The 24748-nt window shown below is 37.8% G+C and overlaps 5 protein-coding genes across 7 annotated transcripts; all 5 read left to right on the top strand.

Moving 5' to 3' along the window:
- The first annotated feature begins 610 nt into the window (after positions 1-610).
- Positions 611-3480, top strand: LOC133865573 (uncharacterized). The gene is made up of 5 exons (XM_062301995.1): positions 611-904; positions 1024-1635; positions 2307-2807; positions 2905-2974; positions 3119-3480. The coding sequence occupies exons 1-5, from the start codon at positions 611-613 to the stop codon at positions 3478-3480; spliced, it is 1839 nt and encodes a 612-aa protein (XP_062157979.1).
- Positions 3481-3923: 443 nt separating this feature from the next.
- On the top strand, positions 3924-16436 carry LOC133865574 (uncharacterized). Its single transcript, XM_062301996.1, has 7 exons — positions 3924-4309; positions 8195-8580; positions 11727-12227; positions 12413-12431; positions 13763-14668; positions 15223-15326; positions 15789-16436. Exons 1-7 carry the CDS (start codon positions 4001-4003, stop codon positions 16363-16365), a joined length of 2802 nt encoding a protein of 933 aa, XP_062157980.1. The 5' UTR covers positions 3924-4000; the 3' UTR covers positions 16366-16436.
- Positions 6076-12650, top strand: LOC133865633 (transcription factor SRM1). Of its 2 annotated transcripts, none has more exons than XM_062302053.1 (3): positions 6076-6188; positions 7785-8580; positions 11727-12650. In XM_062302053.1, the coding sequence occupies exons 2-3, from the start codon at positions 8195-8197 to the stop codon at positions 12229-12231; spliced, it is 891 nt and encodes a 296-aa protein (XP_062158037.1). In that variant the 5' UTR covers positions 6076-6188; positions 7785-8194; the 3' UTR covers positions 12232-12650. The 2 variants fall into 2 exon arrangements, with proteins under 2 accessions (XP_062158037.1, XP_062158038.1); XM_062302054.1 differs by having other exon boundaries at positions 6084-6188; positions 7839-8580.
- Positions 16437-17604: 1168 nt separating the features above from the next.
- On the top strand, positions 17605-18859 carry LOC133866580 (GEM-like protein 4). Its single transcript, XM_062303140.1, has 4 exons — positions 17605-17902; positions 17987-18067; positions 18178-18452; positions 18549-18859. Exons 1-4 carry the CDS (start codon positions 17620-17622, stop codon positions 18717-18719), a joined length of 810 nt encoding a protein of 269 aa, XP_062159124.1. The 5' UTR covers positions 17605-17619; the 3' UTR covers positions 18720-18859.
- Positions 18860-22522: 3663 nt separating this feature from the next.
- On the top strand, positions 22523-23914 carry LOC133866678 (GEM-like protein 4). Of its 2 annotated transcripts, XM_062303286.1 has the most exons (3): positions 22532-22995; positions 23204-23478; positions 23572-23914. In XM_062303286.1, the coding sequence occupies exons 1-3, from the start codon at positions 22743-22745 to the stop codon at positions 23743-23745; spliced, it is 702 nt and encodes a 233-aa protein (XP_062159270.1). In that variant the 5' UTR covers positions 22532-22742; the 3' UTR covers positions 23746-23914. The 2 variants fall into 2 exon arrangements, with proteins under 2 accessions (XP_062159269.1, XP_062159270.1); XM_062303285.1 differs by having other exon boundaries at positions 22523-22995; positions 23204-23914.
- Positions 23915-24748: the final 834 nt, after the last annotated feature.

Below are 24748 nucleotides of genomic sequence, written 5' to 3' on the forward strand. Positions count from 1 at the left end.
TTGTTACGGGAAAGCGGAAGGAGGATATTTCTGGCTTATCCACAGCTGATAATGAAGGGACAATTCAGAAGAAGAGTAGGACCAAAGGTGGGGTGCTTGGTTAGGGGGTTTTGGCAGTGGTTGGTTCTCTACCTTCCCAGCCAATATTGGAAGGAAGTGAAGTTGATTCTTAGGCCATAACGGAGGCTGTCCAGCAACCCCGCCGCCCGTAATGAATATGATTAGTTGGAACTGCCGTGGGCTTGGGACCCCACGGTCAGTTCGGGACCTTTGCCAATTGGTAAAGGAAAAACATCTCGGGATTATGTTCTTAATGGAAACTTTGTGTTCAAAGAAACACCTTGAATTTCTCAAGGTGAAGTTGGATTTTATAGGGTTATTTGTGGTGGACCCGGTGGGACATAGTGGGGGTCTCGCTCTATTTTGGAGGGAAGCAAAGGAGGTAGAAATTTATAATTATTCTCGTCGTCATATTTCTGCCATAGTTCAATCGGGTGAGGAGCCTTTTTATTGGAAGCTGACCAGCTTCTATGGTCATCCGGATGCAGCTAAGAGGGAGGAGTCGTGGGCTCTTCTACGTCATCTCCGATTTCATAATCCTATTCCTTGAATGTGTATCGGGGATTTCAACGAAATTTTGGCTCAAGATGAAAAGGAGGGCGGGGCTATGAGACGAGAAAGACTGATGGATGGTTTCTGGGAAGCTTTGGAGGATTGCCGGTTAAGTGATTTAGGCTATCAGGGGTACAAATTTACATGGAATAATGGTCACCAGGATGATACATTCACCAATGAGAGATTGGAAGGGCTTTGGCTAATCTGGAATGGTGGGAACAATTTCAAGAGGTTGGAGTCTTTACTTTGGCGGCCAGAACATCGGATCACCATCCTATCCATGTATGTTGTAGTGACTCTCCTACTGAATTTTTTAAATTTCAACGTTCATTTAAATTTGAGGATAGATGAACTTTAGAAGATGAGAGTGGGGAGGTTATAAGGGGTGTTTGGGAATCTGATTTTCAGCATGTTAATCCGATGGCTGCTGTCCAAGGTAGATTGTCCCAATGCCAGCAAGCTTTTACTTGCTGGAGTAGGAGAAAATTTGGAAAGGAGGAAGAAGTTTTAAAGAGGAAAACAAAAGAGCTGGCTATCGTCCAAGGTTGTTCAAATCATGAAGGCCTGCAGGCAATTTTAATTCTCAAAGCAGAGATTTATGGTTTGATGGAAGGGAGGGACAGGAAGTGGAAACAGAGGGCGAAACAAAGTTGGTATAGCAGTGGGGATCGTAACACGGCTTATTTTCATACATGGGCTTCACATAGAAAGAAAATGAACCGTATTGCTCAGATAGTAGATGAAGATGGTAGGTTATGGAAAAAAGGGCAGGATGTCTCTCGGGTTTTTGTTGATTATTATACTTCTTTGTTCTCTTCTCAAGGACCTCAAGGGATTCCGGATTGCCTAGCTTTTGTGGAGCCTCAAGTCACAAGGAGGATGAATCAGTCTTTGCTTCAACATTTCTCAAGACAGGAAGTTACTTTTGCTCTTAATCAAATGCATCCCCTAAAGTCCCTGGGTCTGGATGGATACTCGGCGGCTTTCTATCAAAAATACTGGTACTCTGTGCGGGGAGAGGTATGTAAAGCTGTTTTGTCATTTCTAAATGGGGGTCGGTTAGAGGAGGGTTTGAATTGTACTAACATTGTCCTGATTCCCAAAGTGCATTCCCCTACAAAGGTGACAGAATTTAGATCTATTAGTCTTTGTAACGTCCTTTATAAACTCATCGCTAAGGTGTTGGCCAATCGTTTAAAAAAAAAATTTCCCAATGTGATTTCTCAAGAGCAAAGTGCATTCATCCCCGGGTGACTCATTACCGACAATATCCTAATTGCCTTTGAGACTCTACATTCTATGACACTCGAAATAAGGAAAAGGAGGGATTTATGGCCCTTAAACTCAATATGAGTAAGGCCTATGATCGAGTCGAATGGGATTTCTTGGAGGCGATTCTGAAGAAGATGGGCTTTGATGACCGATGGGTCTTTTTTATGGTGTCATGTGTTCGTACTGTGACTTATTCGATTTTTGTTAATGGTCAACCGCATGGACATATTAAGCCAACTAGAGGGATCCGACAAGGGGATCCTCTTTCCCATTTTTTATTTATTTTGTGTGCTGAAGCAATGAGCTCTCTAATTCACCAAGCTGGAAGGGAGGGTTTAATTTATGGATTTCCTATTACTAGGGGGGGTACTAACATAAATCATCTCTTTTTTGCCAACGATAGCTTGCTTTTTTGTAAGGCTAAGGTGCAGGAATGGGAGAAAATCCAGTTAATTCTAGCTTGTTATGAGGCAACTTCTGGTCAGAAGGTTAACCGGGAGAAAACTTATGTATTTTTCAGCCGAAATACTCCCTTACTTATTCGGCAGGAGCTGATGGAGGTAATAAGAGTATCTTCTACACAACATTATGAGTGGTATCTTGGTCTTCATGCCATTATTGGGAGATCAAAGAGTAGTAATTTCTCAAGGATTAAGAGCAAAATATGGGCTAAGATAAACGGATGGAAAGAAAAGTTTATTTCCCATGTTGGGAAAGAGATTTTGATAAAGGCTGTCCTTCAAGCTATGCCAACATATACCATGAATGTGTTTTTTCTTCCTAAGGGTTTTACGAAAGATTTAAATTCTCAGTTGGCTCGATGTTGGTGGGGGCATAAAGGGAAGGATAAGAGTGTACCATGGATGAAGTGGTCACGGATGGGTGTTTCAAAGGACAGGGGTGGACTGGGGTGGACTGGGGTACAGGGACCTTTTTGCTTTCAACCTTGCTTTGTTGGTGAAGCAATAATGGCGCCTATTACAGAATCCTGACACTTTAGTGGGGAAATTTTTTCAGGAGAAATATTATAGGGGAAAGGGGTTCCTGGAGGCCAATTTGGGTACTCGCCCTTCTTTTGCTTGGCAGAGTATTTGATCTGCCAACAACCTTGTGGAGGGTGGGACTATTTGGAGAGTTGGTAATGGCAATCAAATTCGTGTATGGAAAGACCGGTGGCTTTCCTCTTATCATTCTAATAAAGTACAGGCTCTTATTAATTTCTTACATGAAGATGCTACAGTGAGTGAGTTGATAAATCCAAAAATAAACTGGTGGAATATAACTGTGGTGGAGCAGATTTTTCCCCAGGAAGTTGCTGATCAAATATGTGGAATCACCATATCACCAAGAACTAACCAGGACAAACTCATCTGGGCTGCTACTTCCACTGGTGTATTTTCTGTAAGTAGTGCCTACCATCTTCAGCTTGATATTATGCAGCGGGTGCAAGCTGGCGTATCATTACATTCAGTTGTCCATCCTGGGTGGAAGTTGATTTGGAAGTTAAATATCCCACGGTCAAATCAGTTATTCTTATGGAAAGGTTGCAATGATATCTTACCAACTAAAGAGAAGTTGTACAAGAGGAAATAAGTCTGATCCTTTCTGTCCACAGCGTGGTTGTGAGGTTGAAACGAGTGGCCATTTTCTGTGGAGATGTTTGGCAGTAGGCACTGTATGGTCAATATGAACTCCGAAACTTCAAAAAGGGGTAATCCGAGACGGGGATTTCTAATCGATTTTCTTCTCTTTATGCAACCGGTTGGACACATAGGAGGTTGAATTGATGGCAGTTGTGGCTCAAAAGATGTGGCATAGGCGTAATAACCTGGTTTTTGGAGGTATTAATTTGCAGCCCATGTGCTTGTTAAAAGTCGCTACAGATTTCTTGGCAGAGTTTCAATCAGCCCAAGCCTCTGTCAACACCTGTAGGCCTCTAGGCGAAGTGGCTGTTGCGAAATGGAGTCGTCCACATGAAGGCTGGGTTAAATTGAACTGGGATGCGGCTGTGAATATCAAGAAGAAGATTATGGGGGTAGGTTTGGTTCTTCGAGACCATTTCGGTGGTGTCCCATGAGCGGTGAGTTCCTTCCACCAGTACGTTATTGATCCGATGGTGGCGGGAGCATTTGCAGCTTGGCAGGGGATTGGTTTATGTCGAGCTTTGGGTTACCAATATCTTCAGTTGGAGGGTAATTATAAGGTGGTTGTGAAAGCTATTCTCTCGGATAGTTTATCGCAAGTTAAGGTTGAGTCTATTATTGTCGATATACATGCACACGCCAATTCTTTCCAACAGTGTGAGGTGAAGTTTGTGGGGAGAAAGGGCAATAGTGTGGCTCACTCGTTAGCACGTTTGGCTGTAAATCAGGAAGTGTCTGTTGTCTGGGTAGATACTTATCCGATATCAGCCGCAGTGTCTGTAAGGAAGGACCTTGAGTCTTCCAAAATTTATAGTTAATGGTATTTTAGTATTTCTAAAAAAAAAAAAGAAAAAAAACTTTAAATTCTTACTATGAAATAGATACTATCAATTTTATTTAAAATGAAGAAAATCCTTGTCTGTAACATATAGCATTTCTCTTTGATATCTCTCAATTTGATTTAATTACCACATATGAGATATTATATGTAAATTCTTTCTATAAGACAAGCAAATTGACATTATTTTGCTTACATTACTTTATATGATATTATCAAAAATCACAAAGAATTTAAAACACTACATTCGTAATTTCATCAATTTAATTAATTAGTGATGTTTAAAAAATGTAATTAATTAGTGACAAATTAACCACAAATTAATTAAATTAATAAGTCATATTTTTTATTTAATTATTTCAAAAACTGTAAAAGGCAACACATTTTTCCCATGTTGAGTGAGTAGCCACCATTGGCAACAGTTATTTCTTTCTGTTTTAATTATATCCCTTTGACTCATTTGTTGTTTCAATCGTGCTCTGACTGCCTTTTGAAGATCACTTTTTGCTCATTTCAAGTTCCATTTTATTATTATTATTATTTTTAAAACCCTAATTCACAATTCACAAGCAAATCAAATTTCAAGGAGCAGGAAGTATTGCATTTTTGTTGCTTTCAGAAGCCCAACAACAATCTCGGTACATTTTAAAACCCGGCCCACGCTTCATGGGCGCATCCATCAATATCTGGGCTATCTGGGCTCGCTTCTACATTAACTTTTTTTTTCCTAAGCAAAATAAGGTTGATAGATTCACACGCATGGGTAATTGGAATATTTATCAAAATAAAGCCCACTTGTTTTTATCCGCTTATAAATACAGAAAAAAGAAAAAGAAAAAGAAAAAGGAAAGGAAAAGGAAAAGGAAGAAGCACATTTTTGTCCTCGACCCTTGCCATCGAGGCTAAAGTGTAATTTAACCTAAGTCTCATAAATTTAATAGTAAATTTAAAAATAAAAAATGTGTAAATATATATATATTAATTTAATTTCTCTTTTCATGAGTGCCCCGCAAGAGTCTGTGACCGTGATACTACAAGTTTTATTATACTTTCTTGACCGTTTATATGAATAATATGTTATAAGGTATGAACGAAAAAACTAAGTAATAAAATTAACAAAATTAGTTGCTTAATTTTTTTCATATTAATTCATAATAAACTTAATAATAAAAATCAGAGTAACGTTAAAAATTATATTTTTATACTATAAATAAAATATTAAAATAATAATAATAATAATAAAAATGGTTGTAGCACACATCAAGATTTGCAAATCCCCTGTGAAAAGTTCACCCAATTTTCTGTCATTTAAATTGAGTAAAAATCGGGAATAAGAAAGTAAAAAAAAGGATATTAATAAGTCAACTGCGTCATGCACATCATGCCGTGGGCCACCTCACGAGTGGGATCATGTGCTTTTGTCCATCGTAGGCTCGTGAAGTTTTACGGTCTGATGGCGTGGCATACGGTCGTTAAGTTCACTTCAAAGGGTGGCAACTTGCACTGATATTTCAATACTGATTTGCTGACTAGGAAAAGGGAACAAAAAAAAAAAACTTAAAAGGGTATTAGGTGTATACTGTAAGTTAGTTCTAATTTGGATAAAAAAAAAATTATAATCATATATCCAAGAAAAGAGAAAAAAAAATAAAATTAATTAATAATTAAACTTGGTGACAGGTCCTGTCGCTGATATGTAATATGTATGTAGAGAGAGCCTTTTGACTCATTTTTGTGCAACAGTCTCAGAACTGAAACAACGCCAGCGGCGGCAAAAAGATTGATACTTTTGCATGATTTTCTCTCACCCAGAGAAAAAGGTAATGACTCACATACAACCATGATGCACTTTTCATTTTTCTTTTATCTTTTTGAATTTTTGGGGAATTTTTTTTTCCCTCTGCAACTGCACATAGTTATCTCATCTTCTGACATCTAATTGTAATTGGTTTGTTTGTATGGATAAAACGAAAAGAAAAGAAAATAATTTTAGATTGCCATTTCTCTCTCTCTCTCTCTCTCTCTCTCTCTCTCTCTCTCGATGTGTTATCTGTCAGATATTAATGGGTATGCAGATTCCCAGTGGGTTTTGCAACTTGGTATTGAGGCCCTTTTCAATCCCAGCTGTTTTTTTGTAGCAAAGTAGTTGGTGGGGATGGGGCCAATTGACCCATCCTTTGCACCTCCTCTGTGGATATATCAGGATAACCCATCAACATCACCCATAATTTCAATGTCTGCCCCTTGTAAATTTTCACCCCAATTTCAAGCTCCTTTTCTTAACACCCTAATTTTGTTGTTTTTCATACTTGTTTAGTTGTTTGTTATGTTTTGTTTTGTTCTTTCTTTCTTTTTGTTTTGTTTTGGGTTTTTTTCTGGATTCTGGGTGCTCCTAATTTGTTCTTATTAGGCCCCCTTATTCTGCCTTGTTGTTTGTATTTTCTGTGTTTATGAAATTTTTTAGTGGTTAACTTTTTAACAAAGTGAGAAGGGGTGGAGTAAGGTCTTGGGCACTCAAGGTTAGGTTTTTCCTTTCCTGTTAATACAATCTGTTCAGCAATATATGGAAGAAAAAGTTTTGATTGTTGGTTAAACTGTCAAACTCTAGATAGTGGCAGTACTTTGAATTTTCGGAAATTCTGTTCTTTTCCTCCCAATGGCGTTTTGTGTAGTTGCTGGGATTCGTTGTTTTCAGGGTTAAAATCTCAGGAATCACCGACTTGAGTATTTTCACCTATAGTTTAAAACCCCGGAACCTTTTAGTGGGTTTTACTGTTTTGGTTTTTTCTTGACTGAAAAAAGGTTGGCAATTGAGATAGGTTCTTTCTAAATTTAGTTAGGATCCACAGTCTTGGGTTAGGGGTTTCACCTGGGGTTTTTCAGTTTAACATAATAGCACCCTCTTTACTCTGTAAATTACAGTTTTTCCAGTTGTTTGATTTTTTTTCTTCTCTTATTATGTAACTTGGGCCTAGATAATGTAAATTGGCTTCTGGCATTCTCACACCGTTTTAAATTGAGAAGTTTGGATTTTTATGTCTTCTCTTATTCGCAATTGAGGAGCGTGTATGTATGTAGTTTGTCGTGTTTTTACTCTGCAAGGGTTCTTAGGAGGAGGATAAATTTTTGTGGGCCTGAGCTGTTAAAGCTGTTATTGTCAGTAGAACTTTTGGTTAACTGGGTTTTTTGTTTTTTTGGAATTGGAAATAGCAATTTTGAATGCCTCTTTCTCCTCAATTATAGACTTCTGGGTTTTTCTTCTTTGTTTGGTTTCTCCGGGGTCTCTTTCATATTTCACCATCCAAAACCCTAGTTACCATTCTATGAATTCACCGTTGCATTAAATTTTTTTTTTTTTTTTTTCCCACCCTGTTTAAGACTGCCATTTATTGCATCTGTGATTTTATGGTTTTCAGATATTTCCCATGGTCTAACTGAACTTCGTGCCTTTTTGTTCATCAATCGGTCAGCAATCCACAAGAGTCCAAATTTTGAATTGTGGAGCAAATCACTATTGAAATCTTCACATACTTCACTAAGTGTAGTGATTTTTATTGGAGGCGATCCCTGCTTTGGTTTCGTTGGCGTTTTCTGGGTCCGTTTGTTTCTCTTCTGCTTACCTATGTAGTCTGACATCTCTGCTTCTCATAATTTAGCCCACCATCAAACTTGTTATTGGAATCCGACTATAAAAGTAATTCAGATCCGATTTTCAAGAGCAAGTCCAGAAAGTTCACAGCTTTGGTGCTGGTTTAGCCTACACCATATAGCAGCTTATTAGATTTCTGTGGGTAATATTCTGCATAGTGGATTCAGAATAAGCTAGATGACTGTGGATGAAGCGGGTAGTAGCTCCATATGGAGTAGAGAGCAAGATAAGGCATTTGAGAATGCCCTGGCAACTCATCCTGAAGATGCTTCAGATCGATGGGAGCAAATTGCAGCTGATGTACCAGGGAAAACCCTAGAAGAGATTAAAAATCACTACAAGCTCTTGGTTGATGATATTGACCAGATTGAATCTGGCTGTGTGCCTCTGCCGCAATATAATTCCTCTCTAGAGGGTTCAACAAGCCATGCCGGTGATGAAGGAACTGGTAAGAAGGGTGGCCATGTGGGGCATTATAACAGTGAGTCTAATCATGGAAGTAAGGCTTCAAGGTCAGATCAGGAACGCCGTAAGGGGATTGCTTGGACTGAAGATGAGCACAGGTCAGATTTATCATTTCTGATATGTTTATTTTCTGGTGCAGTATGTATTCATTCGTGGCACCTGCGAACGAATCTAATATTGTTGGCACATGCAGAACTATCTATTTATGGTTAAGATTGGTTACTGTTGCATTGCTTTTTTTGTGATTATCGTGTCTATGTGCTTTTTAGATCAGTTGTATCTTCCTGTCTGGCATCTTGTACATGGTTCTGCTTTAAAATAGCAAGTTCTTTCTGGAGATAACTATTACAAAACGAGCTGTCTCTGATCACTATCAGACAGATTAGTTATAGTAAGCTTTGATTTTCTGCATAGCTTTCTTAATTGAAGTATTGATGCTGTGGCGTTTTATGTTAATACATGCCTATAACCTAATAACCATTTGTCGATCCCATTAGTATGAGGTGGTAATATACCCGGAAATTTAATGATTTAGGTGGAGTTGTATGTCCTGAGATGGTAATGATTTTTACGTGAAGGAAAATGTGGATTTCAGTGTTCCTGTTTGGTCTCTTCTATATTCATCGTGAACGGCTAAAGTGGTAGTTGGCCATGTTGTTACGGGGCTCTACTCTGATTTTGGTTTAATTTAGAGATTTGCTTTCTTTTAATAATAGTGCTTAAATATGTTTTTCCATGATACCAATAATTATTTACTCATAATAAAAAGATCTAAAAAATATGTTAAACTCATCATACCGATAAAGATTATAATCGTTTACAATGGTATCCAAACATTGTGTTAGTCTTAGTGGTTAACCTCTATTTTACCTGGCTGTAACCACAATACTAAAAAATGATTAGTAGGAACTAGGAACACATGAACTCTACAAATATTAATAAATTTTACATCTGTAAGCGGTTCTCTATCTGTATATCCAAAATATTGTGGGAGAGAGAGAAAATCAATGGTCAATATTTTCATGATCATGGATATGCTCTCACGGCCTTGGGCTTGGTATCTTTGATGATTTAATTTCTCAATTTGTCACCTAAAATTATCAAAAAAAAAAAAAAAAAAAAAAAAAGGGCTTGTAAAGCTTCAAAAGGTCAGCGCTAGACCAACTCTCTCAAATATTCATAGATATCAACTGCTTTTTGTGCTTCTTGCTTGTTTGATGTTAGGCTTAACAGCAAGGAAGTTGGCCTTCTGGTATTTGGATTGAGAAACTGACTCAGCATAAATGGAAATGAAAAGAAGCTGTTGTAAATAAGAGGATTTCACAGAGGTTCATGAATGAGATGTGCTTAGACCGGCCACCAACTATTCACATGATGTCCAAGTTGGCAATGCCTAAGCAATGGAGTTGCTTACCTGTATCCATTTGCTATATGTTCTATCTGGGTTACATTAGGAATTCTAGATCAATAAATGGCTCAGCTGTGATGGTTGTTTAACTGCACCTTGATTGTCCCAAGCAAGTACATTGTCTAAGCAAATGGTCAAGTTGATCTCATTATTTCAGTCTAGCCATTTCAGAACTTTTCTTAACACTGTTTGAAAAGTATGAAGGGTCTAACCCTTGCCTTGTCAAACCACCTAGCATGAATGGGTGGTGGTCCCAGTGGATATACGGCCTATGCGAAATGGCCTGGACCCAAAATTAGATGTTTCTGACCAAGAAAATTGTCCAAGGAAACAATCATTATGGGGTTGAATTTTTTTTGTTTGTCCGGCTTGTGGATTTTGCTAATCACAGATATTTAACAACTTGAGCCATCAAACATATTGAGTGAATTCTGCAGGTTTGATATCCTCCATCATAAAATTCTTTACCCTTGATTTTCAGTCTTGATACTCTGTTCCAGCGAGTTCTTATGTGATATACTACTGTATGAACTTTTTATTGGTTTTAAACGTTGGATAAGGACACAAAGATTAATTGATTTACTTTCATTTGGCATCAGACATGCGTGGGCAATAAAATTATTCTGTCTTTAGAAATATTTGATTTCTTTTTGTAACATGTATGGTAATAAGTTTCTTCAATAGGTAAATCCATTCTCTTTTAGTACGCAGTTTTCTATTTCCAAACCTTGAACCCTGAATCAGACAGGATTTGTTTATCTATCAAAATCCCTTTGGTAGTATCATTTGGCATCTCTTATGTTTCTCTTTTGGTGGTTGCCCTATATTTCCTTTAGCAGTTAGCAGTTCTTTTCTATGTTAATTCATGTGACATTAGCTGTGAAAAAGTTTACTTTGTTGCAAAACTTGAATATTACAAACCATCGAAAGGCAAGGTTAGTTTGATTGCAGAACCACAAATATTGAAGCTTTAAATGTTCCTCTCTTGTTTCTTATCTCTCAAACGGGTTTATGTTGCCTTTTATTATTAAGCAGTTAAAGATTTTCATGTTTTTATGGTTAAATCTGTTCCCTTTTGTCATAATTGTTTTCTTTCAAAATACTTTCTGAAATTCATGTGCTATGCATTAGAGGCTTCAGGTTCTGCTTCTCTTTTATCAAGTTAGCACTCTACCAAAAGCATCGATTCTTGGTATTTTTCCATAGTTTTCAGTTATGTAGCCTCATAAATTTAGGTTATAATGGCGTAATTTTTTTAGGTAAAAATGGCTCAGGGGTAATTTTAGGTATCTCTTAGAGGCGCCCAGCCCAAACTTTGCATCTTAGAAATACCTTTACCCATGGATTATGATATAATTCAGTATCTGCCTAGTTCGATTGATTTTCCATAATATGTTGGTAACTGTGATCTTTTTTTGACCTAATGTATATTGTCGCCACTTTTTAGTGCGAGTTTGCACGTTGGAATTCATCCTCTATAAAGTCTCTGTGCTGCGTATGTGTGGGAGTTTCAGAATGTTATGATAATTGATGCATCTGTTTGAGCCTATTGCTTTGACTGCAAAGGGTGGTTGCTGGGCTTCCTGAGCATGTAATTTCTGAAATATGCTAAAAGTCATCTGTTGTAAGGCTACATATCGAGGAGCTATGAGCGTATGTTGATGTTTTGAAAAAGAAAAAATTAAAGAGGGATGAATCGGTGTTTTGAAGATACTAAAGCAAAATATGTTTCAATTTAGATTCTGTCTTTCAAATGTTAGACTTGGTTTGATTCTGTAGTGTGTCATATTATCCACTCTTAGTAAGCCTTAATTTTTGTATTCTTTTGACAACCAGATTATTTCTTCTTGGTTTGGAAAAATATGGGAAAGGGGACTGGCGAAGTATATCTCGAAACTTTGTGGTGACACGAACACCTACACAAGTGGCAAGCCATGCACAAAAGTACTTCATCCGTTTGAACTCGATGAACAAAGATAGGAGGCGATCGAGCATTCATGACATCACCAGTGTTGGCAATGGAGACATTCTGGCACCCCAAGGACCAATTACTGGTCAAACAAATGGTGGTTCTGCAGGAGGTTCCTCTGGCAAATCAACCAAACAAACTCCTCAGCCCCCAGCTGGGCCGGCAGGTGTTGGCATGTATGGCACTCCGACGATAGGGCAGCCGATAGGAGGATCCCTTGTCTCGGCAGTTGGTACCCCAGTGAGTCTTCCTACAGGAGGCCATATGGCATACGGTGTAAGAGCCCCTGTACCTGGAGTTATGGTTCCTGGTGCCCCAATGAATATGGGTCCAATGGCATATCCAATGCCGCATACATCTGCACATAGGTAATGTGTCATCTAGCTGCAACACGTTCAAATGACAGAAGACTTAACGCTTGTGCTCTAGTTGGGTTTTTGGGATATCCTTTAGGTCAAAAGCCTGAACATTTTTTCTTATTTGGTACAACAAGTTTAATGTTTAAGGTCATTTGTCTATTTTTGTATCCGTTTGAAATAAGCTGTATGGGTAGGAAGGAATTACCTGAATCTGTATAGACAACTCTGGAAGAGGTGGCGGTATTTATAAGTAGAACAGGATTCTAGTTTGTTTGTCTTACAAACAATTTAAGAGCAATTATTAGTCTTTAGAGGTAGTCAGTGCTTATGTTGTAAAGAACCCTTTATATCTTTTACTATTTTGAGTAGCATATCTAAGCCGCCAGCCGCCAGGCTTTGCTATATATCTATTTGAACTATCCTTTCTTGGAAGGCAATTGTTTTTTTTTTTTCTTTCCCTATTCAATAAGGGAAAAGGTTACAATAAAAGGAGGGCAATTGGTTTAACATATATTAACATGAGCTTTCTTTGGTGATTGTCCAATGTTACTGTTGGCGGAGGACTATAAGTTGCCTCTACTAGACACTGGGAATTGTAAATGTACATAACTGTTCTGGAATACCTACTCAAATGGATATAAGCTTGCGGACCTTGTTTCATGTACAATCCCACCCCAACTCTTGCACAACTCCGAGGTACATTGGGGTGAGGCCCACACAATAGGTCTCACCCTAATATGTCTTGGGGTTGTGCAATAGTTGGGTGAGAATTGTTATTTTCGCATTTTCCTAAGCTTGCAGTTATTGAAGTATCTTATAGGAAAATGATGGGAACAAATTGTTGCATCTCTTTCTTATTAAGGCACTAGGCAGGGTCGTTTTCATAACCCTTAAAGATTGAATTGTCATTTGTCTAGGACTCGAGCATTTACATCCGGCTCAACAAATTTACTTAACCATTTGTCCAAACTACCTAAAAGAAGATTGTGGTGTTTCATTTTTCAAACAACTAGGGATCCTTGTATTCATGTTAAATGGTATGTAATAATCTAAAGAGAAGTACTCTTTGTTGCATGCGCCTCCTGGTGTCATTCCAATGATATCTTCTCTTCCTCAAATCATTGTTCTTTCCGGGAATGTTGACGGCTGGGCAGTAGGCAGCATGTTAATTCTTATGAGTTAATGACCAACATGTTGAATGTTGACAAATGAGCCATAATGAGGTTCATGGGGCCATTTGGGTGACATACTAAACAAGCAACCATTCAAGAATGGACCTATTTTTTTATTAAAAAAAATTCAAGTGGGAGGAGAAAGATGTATATGCATTTATTCTTGTGTCCATATAAAATAGTTTTTATCATATTTTATAAAAGAAAAAATCATCATTTTTTTTATTTGATAAAAATATAAAGATAGTAAAACGAAATGATATTAACTTTTAAACAGTTTTTAACTTCAAGTTGAAAAAGACCAAGAACTGAAGAAAGACCAACGGATGAAATTTGTTCTCGTTGAGCAACTGGTAAGGTTTTAGGGTTTAGATTGAACCCATGAATGCAACACCAAGCCCCTCCTTTCCTCGCACACTCAGAAGAGTCCCCAAACCCCCAGACATTTCTTCAAGACCGCACAAGCTCCTCACTTCCCATTCTAGCATTAGGGTCTTAGCCACCCAGAATGCACCAAAGCCCGCAAATTCTTGTCCCCAAAATGCCCATTATGATCCAGGAAATTTACCCCTCTGGACTGCCACTGAGATAGCTGAAGCTGTAAATGGAAGAATTGTGAAATGGGGTTCTCCTGGGACCATTTCTACAGACACTAGAGCCCTTGAGCCCAACCAATGGTTCTTCGCCATTGCCGGCGAAAACTTCGATGCCCACGATTTCATAACCCCGGAATTATCCGGAAAAGGATGTGTCGGAGTAATCGGTAACCGGGTTCTCGAGAATTGGGATAAGGGTTTTGTCGAAATCAGTGGTGATACTGTGAATTCATTGGTGAAGATGGCCAACTATGCAAGGCATAGGTTCGATGGTGCATTGGTGGGAGTGACTGGTAGTGTGGGAAAAACTACTACAAAGAGTATGATAGCTTTGGCTCTTGAAAGCCTGGGAAACCGGGTTTATCAAAGTCCCGGGAATTGGAATAATAGGATTGGAGTTGCTTTGTCATTGATTGGGATTCCTAGAAATGCAGGAAGTGTGGTTTTGGAGATGGGGATGAGTGCAAAGGGCGAGATTTTGGAGCTTGCAAGGATGGCTAGGCCGTCCATAAGAGTGATTTTGAATGTGGGGTCTTCGCATTTGGAGAACTTTGCGAGTTTGGAGGAGGTTGCAGTGGCAAAAGGGGAGATTCTAGCGGAAGTGAAGCCCGGGGATATGTGTGTTTTGAATGCTGACGATCCATTAGTTATGAGCCTTCCTATTCCATATGGCGTTAAAAAGGTGAGTGAGGTTAGTCTTTATTTATTGTTGTTAATTTGATTTCACATTCTATCAAATATCTGAGTTTTTGGAGAGTTTTAAGTTCTGAATTGCTTTGTTTTCTATATGGTAGTTTATAAAGTTGCTTTGTTTTCGATCTGGTTTGGTGTTTGTGACAATAGTGCTTGATCAACTCTAGTAGTATATCACAGTCTTTCAAGCGGGCTGTTGTTGTTCTGGCATGATATCAGCGAACTGTGCTAGGATTTAATATGTTCTGTAGTGTTGACATGATAAAATTCCCACATGGATGGCCTTTTAGTTTTATTCTTGATGACACTATTATTGGTGGGGAAGTTTTGAAACGAACGTCAAAGAGTATTCTGATGGTTCACCCAGAATGGAGTTCAATTTTCTTGTTTTGTATAGCTGCTGTGCTTGTTTCTTCTACCTTTGCCGATTCATTTAATGAGAGGAATTGGGTTTTATTGAGTGTCATCTTTGTTTACATTGAATCAGTAAAAATTAATCTTGGAGTTTTGATTCAGTGGTAACTATTTCCTTGGCTTTATCAGGTGCTCTTTGGTCGGAGGGAGGGGTGTGATGTCCGGTTGATTGTGGCAGAAAGTGTTGATGGAGGTCTTGGAGTTCGAGTTGTACTAGAGAAAAATAAAGAGAAGTAAGATCATTATAGAATTTCAAACCCTTTACTTTTTTCATTTTTCGGTGACATGTGAGAAAGGCAGTTTTTTTCTTTGCATCTTCTCTATGCATCTGAATGAAAGTTGTTGCATGCATTTTATATCACCACTTAATAATGACCTAGATTTAATGTAATTGTCCTTCTCCAGTGGCTTTTAACGTAAAACTGAAAGGAGTATTCTGACTGCCAGGGCAGGGAGGCCCAGAACTTATAAACATTCATGGGGATTGTTGAACTTATTTTCACCATGTTGAGACCATAAAAGGATATTAATATATTCTTGTTTATTTAAATTTTTAATTGAGCATTTGTCGGTGCTTTCTTTTAGCTGTCAGATATTTCACTCCTTCCCATCTTTTAATCATGTTTATAATAGCTTTAATCAACTTTAAGCAGTGATACTTACAAATTTCATTTCAATGGCGGTTTCATATCCAGGGTAGAATTTCTAATTCCTAGTCCCGGTCTGCATCTGGCGACCAATGCATGTGCAGCAGCGGCAGTTGCAACTCTGTTGGGTGCTTCTCTTCCTCAAGTTGGGATGTGCTTGTCAAGATTTTGTCCTGTTCGGATGAGGTCGGAGCTTGAAGTTGCTAAAAGTGGCATCAAAATAGTAAATGATATCTACAATGCCAATCCTGTTAGCACCAAAGCTGCCATTGACCTACTAAAGAGCATTGATTGCTGTGGTAAAAAAGTTTCTCTACTCGGAGACATGTTAGAACTTGGTTCATTTGAGATGAAGTCTCATGAAATGATTTTAAACCATTGTTGTGATTCCCGTATTGACTTAGTTGGCCTCGTTGGGAAGAGATATTTTGCAGCAGCTGAGAATTTGAATTTATTTGATAAGATAAATACTGTACATACCCATGATGCAGCAACCCTTGCACTGGAAATTGTGAAGAGGCTAGATTGTAATGATGTTGTTTTGGTGAAGGGTAGTCGTGCAATGAAAATGGAGAGCATAGTTGATGCAATTAAAGCAATGAATCTGCAGAATCCATGTTTATAGTGATTCTTATTTTGATGCTGATAAGGCTTCTGAATTTTACTGGACGAAAGTGCTTCTTTTTGCAGTTTACTCTCCCTGCCGTTCATTATTTTGAAGTCCTGAGCATTTTCAGCATTGAATTCTAAAAGCGCGGCAGGCTAATTCAACTTTGTTGACGAATACATGCCATTCAAGCACTCTTTGTACGTATATATCTTGAGGAGGGAGCTAATGAACCACTCTTGTTTATAACTTTCTAGACTTCCCTCAAAAGGTCATATGGATATACTATGCAGTCAAATCCCGGCATGTTACTTTCATGTCCATGAGCATGAAAGCGATTAGACACTTAATTCAGCTACAGACTGAGATATGTGGAGTAGTTAAAATTGCTTTATATCAAAAGATTTTTTTTTTTTTTTTTTTTTTTTTTAAAATAGGTGTGTTTCCACTAGGCCTATTATATCTAAATAGATGATGTTCACACAAGATGGGCTGAACATGTCACGACTCAACATGGAACATGTCAGGATTTTTATCCTCTAAAATTTTTTTGACGATTTTTTATAAACTTATATATATATATATATATATGCATGCGCGTATGATTGAAAGGATAAAAAGGAAAAAGTCAGCAGTCATGAAACGAATTGAAGTGGAAGAGCCTTTATCCTTTCATTTTCTTATCTTAGAATTGAAGAGGGCTGGCATCACAAAGTTAACATTCCAGCTCACAAAAGCTTCAGTTACACCCCCTCGCTTAGTCGCTATAAGAAAAAGAGGCAACACATGATGCATCTCCGGATTGTATTGAAAAGGAGTTCCAACCAAACAGGACATTTCACTTGATCAGGAAAAAAAAAATTGGTGGCCACGATCACCAAATGTTGCTTGTCGAAGGTTTGGTGGGGTGACTCTGTCAGCGCTTAAGTTAGCCATACATAAATTGTATATGCGGCTAACATTTTTCAAGATGCAATAGAATGGTTCACTATTATTAGGGTGATTAATACATTAAGACATTAATCCCCACTATACTTCAATTTTAAAGTAAGTCCAATACACCAATAGAATTATCAAAGAAGACTTGGAGATTCCTACAAAATCTTTTTTCTAAAAGCAACTAAACATTTACATGTCATCTCTTCAATAATTTTTGTTTGGGCAAGTATCTTTACAAGTGCATGCCTCTGCCTTTACTCTCATTGATGAGCAATAGATGACTCATGCAACAAAAAGTTGAGATTCCCACTATTCTTATCCCTTTAAATACATATGCAGAAGGATACAAGGCATGATCAACCTTACCAAGCCTCACTTCCCCTGATTTCTGCCAGAGCAGAAAATTCTACAGCAGAAGCTGTTCCAACTAGAGCTAGAAGTGAATTTTACCACTACTTATCAGCCATGAAAACCTCCCTTCAGCAACATGTAATTGGAGTTCCAATTAGCTCAGCAGCATTCCTATTTGAGAGGTCTACAACTAGATACTTACCTGATCTTTCTGGCCAATACAATCTTCCATCTCATAAACATGGGTCTCCTTCATGCAAACAGAGTAAGACTCTCTCTCTTCTCTCTCAATCAAACAATTAATTTAGATAAATCTGTTTTAGTAATGGGGTTTGTCTTAATATTGCAGGTAGAGTACGTTCAATTCTTAGTAGGATGAACAAGCTTGGGAAAAAAGCAGACAGGTTTACGCATGGAGTCAGAGAGCATGGTAATTAGTAATTTTGTTTTTCTTAGTAGTCCGAGCATGCATTACATGTAATCTTCTGAAAGAAGTATTGAGTGAAAAAGTTGCTTACTTTAGTTCTTGTGAAACTGCAGTCCGGCTGGCACCCAAAATCACTGAAAGTTTGAAGGGGAAGTTGAGCTTGGGGGCTAGAATTCTTCAAGTAGGTGGGATGGAGAAAGTCTTCAAGCAGTTATTTGATGTTAGAGAAGGAGAGAAACTGTTTAAGGCTTCTCAATGCTACTTGTCAACCACAACCGGCCCTATAGCAGGTCTCCTCTTCATCTCCACAGACAAGATTGCTTTTTGCAGTGAGAAACCCATCAAAATCTCTTGCCCAAGTGGAGAATTCAGCAGAATACATTACAAGGTAACTCACATCATCATATCTATTACACAAACACTCTCTCTCTCTCTCTCTCTCTCTCTCTCCATGCCTGCTAACACCTTTAAGAAATTTGTGCAGGTCTTGATCCCACTAAGAAAGATAAAGACAGTCAACCAAAGTGAGAATGTGAAGAAGCCTTCGCAGAAGTACATAGATATAGTTACCGTAGATAATTTCGAGTTTTGGTTTATGGGTTTCATAGATTATCAGAGAGCTTTCAAATATCTTCAGCAAGTAATCACTCAATAGTGATTGGAGAATACGTGTCTTCCCTCTGCTTCATCTGATGTGTTTTGTTATTTAAATAAGCATGATACAGTTTTGGACGGTGTATATATTTCTAGTGATGAACAATGTTAATATACATTCTGCAGCGGTTATTGCTTAAACTCACGTTGTGGACCTAATTAATACACATCAAACTTTTTGTCTTCTGAGGATTTTATCTTACATGAAAAAAAAAAATTATGCTAACCATTTACTCAAGTCATTAGCTTGATCTATCGAAAGATTAGCTTGTAAACACCTTATCGTTTCTTTTGGTTAAGGTATGATAATTGGACATTAAAATTGGTTTTCTTTTGAAGCCCAGCCCTTCTGGGCTCAAGCTCGAAGCCCTCCAACGATCTCCCTACCTCCCTCTGTTCGAAATTCCTTGTGTATATATAAACTAAAACTCAAAATCAGATAGAATTTGAAATACGTGATTCTGTTTGTCAAATAGCAAAAATGAGATCGGCCATGGTTGTTAGTCTCACTCTCACGGTGATCTCCACTGTCTTTACACCAGCATTCGACAACGCCAACGTGGCTCCAACTCCACTTGCAGTCGGACCAGTTATTGGATTCCTTCCAGCGTCTCAAGGTGTGACGTTCCACATCGCATAAGAATTGGGATGTGCCTATATGTATAAACACACCATTTTTGACACAATATGTTTTAAGGCCGTGATTGCCATAAACCAATCAGAACTCTGCAGTTAAGCGTGCTTCTGCGAAAGTAGTACTAGGATGGGTGAGTTTCTGGGAAGACTGGTTTAGGTGAGCCAAAAGCAGACAATATTGTGTCGTTGGGGGTAGGTCGTTACAAATGGTATCAGAGTCATTGTCCAACGTAAGATGGGAGAGCGTGCACAAGCCCATAAGGGTCACGACGGGCACTTGTTGGGACGCCAAGAATGAGGTGATTCCATCAGGGTCGCCAGCGAGGACGTTCCCAAGACGGGGTGGTTGTGACGTCCCACACCGCCTAGGAATGAGGATGTGCATATATGTATAAATGCACAATTCTTGACAGAACGCGTTTTAAAGCCGTGATGACCATGAACTTATCAGAACTCTGCAGTTAAGTGTGCTTTTGCGAGAGTAGTATCAAGATGGGTGATCTCCTAGAAAGTATGGTTCGGGTGAGCTAAAAGCGAACAATATTATGTCGTTAGGGGTCGATCGTTACACAAGGTCCTCCACCAACAGCCGGATCCGACAATGCTTTGTCTAGAGACGTTATCTCCTATGTGTTCGGGCCTTCGAATATCACTCCTCTGCCACCAGCCTTCGGTTACATCTAGCCTCCACCACCCCCAATCCCTGCAACTGCAAGAAGTCCAAGTGGTTGGCCGACTAGGTGTACAATGTCCTAAAAATTGGCGTGAGTGTACTTTCAGTATTTTGGGCAAGTTTCTACTTAAGAAAATTTAAAAAAAGGAAACCAAACAACATGTCGAAGTTAATTTGGATTCAATTATTGACCTCGATTTTTGTGATGTCGACTTGGACGTAATTTGTATACAGCATTGAGTAATTTGTAAATTAGGCTAACTATAATGACAAATTTTGTATTTTTTGTTATGGAAGTAATATGAGGATAAGTTGGAAATCGTATTATAGTATAATTATGTTAAATGGTGATAGTTATCTATTTGAGTTAGTCTTTTAATTACTTATAGCACTATGGTGCATAAGTTATTTAGTAGTAGGTTTCTATTGTTCTTTTAGAGTCAGAGTTATCTTCGAGTAGGTTATTTATATTAAGGGTTTATCTTAGAATAGCTATATCTTTGTAATTGTAATTCTCTTATTATAGGCGTGAGTGATTAATAAAAAATGTTTGAAAAGGGTTTTAGATTCCTTTTAAATCTCAAAGGTCTAGGTTCTCTCAAAATTTAAAATCTATCCCATTGCATGTTTGTGAAACTATGCATTCACACGTAACATTTTTTCCTATTGAAATCTGCAAATAAGGATTGTTCTTCGGAGTTGGTTAATGGTCTGACCGATGGAAAAAAGAGGATCAAAAGTCTATTTCCACTTTTTCAAAGAGGGATAAAAGTGTGGTGTAAAGCATTACTCTTTCTAATATTATACAACACAAAGATTTAAGCTTTTCTTCTTCTCTTTTTTATTTTTTATTTTTTCGAGGGGGTTGGAAGTTGGGATCTCAGAACCTTTGAAATAATATAGATGTACAGTTGAGAATTTTTGTTCTTCTTTAACTTAATTCTATTATGACTCTTGATATGTGATATTTTTGCAGTATTCACAAGTAGAAACAACACAAGATCTTGGTCAGAGCTAAATGACGCTATCTTAAAGCCACTTTTTTTTTCTTTCTCCGCTGAGGTCCTTAATTGAAGCTAGGATTACATTTTCTGCTGCCCAATCTACATTTTCTCTGCAGCAATCGACATGTGGAGACAAAAGTATTGTCTGCCAACAATTTAACGTTAAAAAAACCGGCCTTGAATCTTCATTGGTTCAATGCTGACATGAGCATTTGAATATAAAGAAACCCAAAAAGATTGGTTGCAGTCCAGATCAGCGTATGACCAGTACTTGTCCTATCTACCTGTGACTTAATGATGAGGGTTTTATTTATTTATTGGATGAATATGAGGGTTTTTATTCATATCACTCAAATCAAACATTCAGCAATGAATTCTCACAAACGTCACAAGCTCATTCAACTTGCGACCATTTAGGTGAAAGCAGCCATTTCCCCTTTCTTTATCTTATCTTATCTTGGTTCCAAATAGGCTGGCATCAGAAAGCTAAAATGCCAGCTCAGAAAGCTTCATTGGCACACACTCACATGGTCAGCAAAAGAGAAAACAGGCAGCATATGACGACTGTGTGATAGAAAATGTCTTCCAAATAGTCAGGGTATTTTATTTACAAAGACCCTTTATTAGAATGGTATAATTTTCCAAAAGATTACCTTGGAAGAACCCCACTTCTATATATTTTATGTAATGACTCCGGAAATCACCGACCGCATCTAAACTATTAATCCAAAATGATTAGTTAGGTTACAATTAGAGCTTTGATGTAATCCTAATCTGTAAGGATTACACTAGCTTTTATCTAAATAGCTTATCTAGTCTAAATAGAAGTAATAGTTTGAATAAGAATCTTATCTCTTCTAGTGAGAGAAGACGAGTAATAGTAGTTGTTTTCATTTAAAGTTTTATTTGAATAGCAATAGGTTATCTAGCTGAATGTATGTGATAACTCTATCTAAAATAGAGTTACACTCCTATGGGGAGTTTGCTAGGTTTATTGTGTATTTAAAGGAATGATTATGGAATATATGTTATGTTGAATTTTGTTAAGTAAAATACAGTCTCACTGTGTTTTTTGGGAGTTCCTGGCTCACTCGAAACAACCAACCTATCAATTCTTGTGTTTTGTATTAATTGGTTCACATCAAGCTTCCCACTTAATATGGACAATCTATCCGCTCAATGTAGAACTAACTTTTTAGGGTGTTAGATTTTGTGTCCAACTGTTATAGACAATAAACTTAAATGTTGTAATTAAAAGTGTTGTAGAATGGTTGACTTGAGTGTGCATTACATAACAATAGGGACACCAATTGACTGAACATAATTTAATTTTGAAAATAAGGCAACATTTCAACTTCAACCATGTCACAAAGTCTTGGTTGGGTAATTTCGTTAGCATCAATGTTTGGATTCTTGCATAACATGAACCAATTTTAAAACACCCACATCCATCTTTCTTCTAATATTTCTAAAAGCAACCCAATATACACCATATCTTTGAAGGATAGTCTTTAAGAATCCATGGCTCATGGCTGCTCCTTTATTCTTCTGGATGAGCCAGAGCTGACTCATGCAACAAAAAGTGGATTAACCAACTACTTTCATCCGGCCCTTTAAATACCTTGGCAGAATACAATGTTTGATCAACCTAAGTAAGCATTTCTAACAGCCGACAACAGTATTTTACATCATATTCCCTTCTGTTCCAAACATGAAAACCTCACTTCAGGAATTTGTTGTTGGAATTCCAATAAGCTCAGAAGCAAACCCATTTGATAGGTCACTAAAGAGATACTTACCTGATCCTGCTAGCCAATACGATAATCCGTCACGTGAAAGTGTGTCTCTCACATCCAAACATAGTAAGAATCTTGTTATTGCAGGTAGTTCAGACTCTGTGCTTAATAGGAAGAACAAGCCTGGTAAAAAACGAGACAGTTTAGCACATGGAGTCCGAGAGCATGGTAAGTACTAAGTAGCTTCTGTTTTGTCTTTGGTTTTGTTTTCCTTCATCTTTTCTAGTTCTTCCTTGCCTCTGTTGGGATCGTCAGGGTCCTAAAATCTCATTCTTTTTTCTTTCAATATCTTTTGTTTTTAAGTTTTACCCAACTGAAATATGGTTTACATGGTTCAGATTTTATTTTGATATCTTTTAATTCTTGTGAACCGCAGTTAGGCATGGGCCCAACATCACTCAAACTGTGAAGGGGAAGTTGAGCTTGGGGGCTAGAATTCTTAGAGTAGGTGGTGTGGACAAAGTGTTCAAGCGGTTATTTAGTGTTAGAGAAGGAGAGAAATTACTGAAGGCTTCCCAGTGCTATTTATCAACCACAGCAGGTCCTATTGCAGGCCTACTCTTTATCTCCACAGACAATGTTGCATTCTGCAGTGACAGATCAATCAAAATCTCTTCTCCAAATGGAGAGATTATAAGAATACACTACAAGGTAAGTTGCAAAGGATTATTAATTCTGTTTCTCTCTGTGTCTCTGCCTGGCTTGCTGATTGCTAATATTATAAGTAACGTTCCCATGGTGCAGGTCTTGATTCCACTGAGGAAGATAAAGAGAGTCGAGCAAAGTGAGAATATGAAGAAGCCTTCACAAAAGTACATGGAAATAGTTACTGTCGACAATTTTGACTTTTGGTTTATGGGTTTTTTAAGTTATCAGAAATCTTTCAAGTATCTTCAGGAAGCTATTTCGCAAGCTTAGAGGAATGCTAGTCACTCAAGAAGCAGAAATGTTAATTCCCATCTTCTTCTCAGATGTACAGCTAGGAAATTCTCTATACAATTTCAGGCATTGTATTTTGTAATGATGAAACGCTCTCTGATTCTTCAACTATCACTTAACTATCAAATCAGATTCTTTTTGTGGTCAATGTTTAAATTTGTGAATCATAATTTTTTTTTTTTTTTTCCCTTTGGCATGGAATCAGTCGGCATGAACTGAATCCCTTTTTCCCCACTCATGCAAATGATAAACAACTTCTAGGCTCAACTGTTAACCATAATCCAATCACCTCAATCAGTGCAGATACGGCAGCGAAAGATATTGTGGAAGAGCAGCTACATCCATTTGAAGTTCAAATATGACACGACTGGGATAAATACAAGACAGTAGATAGCTGAATGGAGTCCATAACCGATTGCATTCTATCATGACTTTGAAGTTTAAATTACAGCAGATTTCTGTTATCTGTATAGCAACTTACTTGTATATTTTCAAATTCAAACATCTGTATTATTTGTAATTGTATATAAATTTACAATCAATACAACCATCTGTTTATCATGAGGCTGATTCCAATTGAACGCCAATTATATTTGAAGGGTGCAAAGGAACCATGTGAGTAAGCTGTCATCAGATTTTAGAGATGCATCTATGATGATACCAGCATGTTTCTGCTGCATCTACACATATATAAATAACTGATGGTGAAAACTGCCTCCAAATAACAAGAAATTTGTCACCCATATATAAGTCAGTTTAAGGGAAAGATACGATAGAAATGACTTTAATTGGAGTAGAGCAGAAGCATATATGATAGCTCAAATTTGAAATTGATTCCGGATGCTACAAATGACGTCCCACATCGCCTGGGAATGAGGATGTGCTTATATGTATAAATGCACCCTTTATGACATAACGCGTTTTAAAGCCGTGATGACCATGAACCTATCAGAACTCCGCAGTTAAGCGTGCTTCTAGGAGA

Source organism: Alnus glutinosa, chromosome 4, assembly GCF_958979055.1.
Source record: "Alnus glutinosa chromosome 4, dhAlnGlut1.1, whole genome shotgun sequence".
Lineage (NCBI taxonomy): Eukaryota > Viridiplantae > Streptophyta > Magnoliopsida > Fagales > Betulaceae > Alnus > Alnus glutinosa.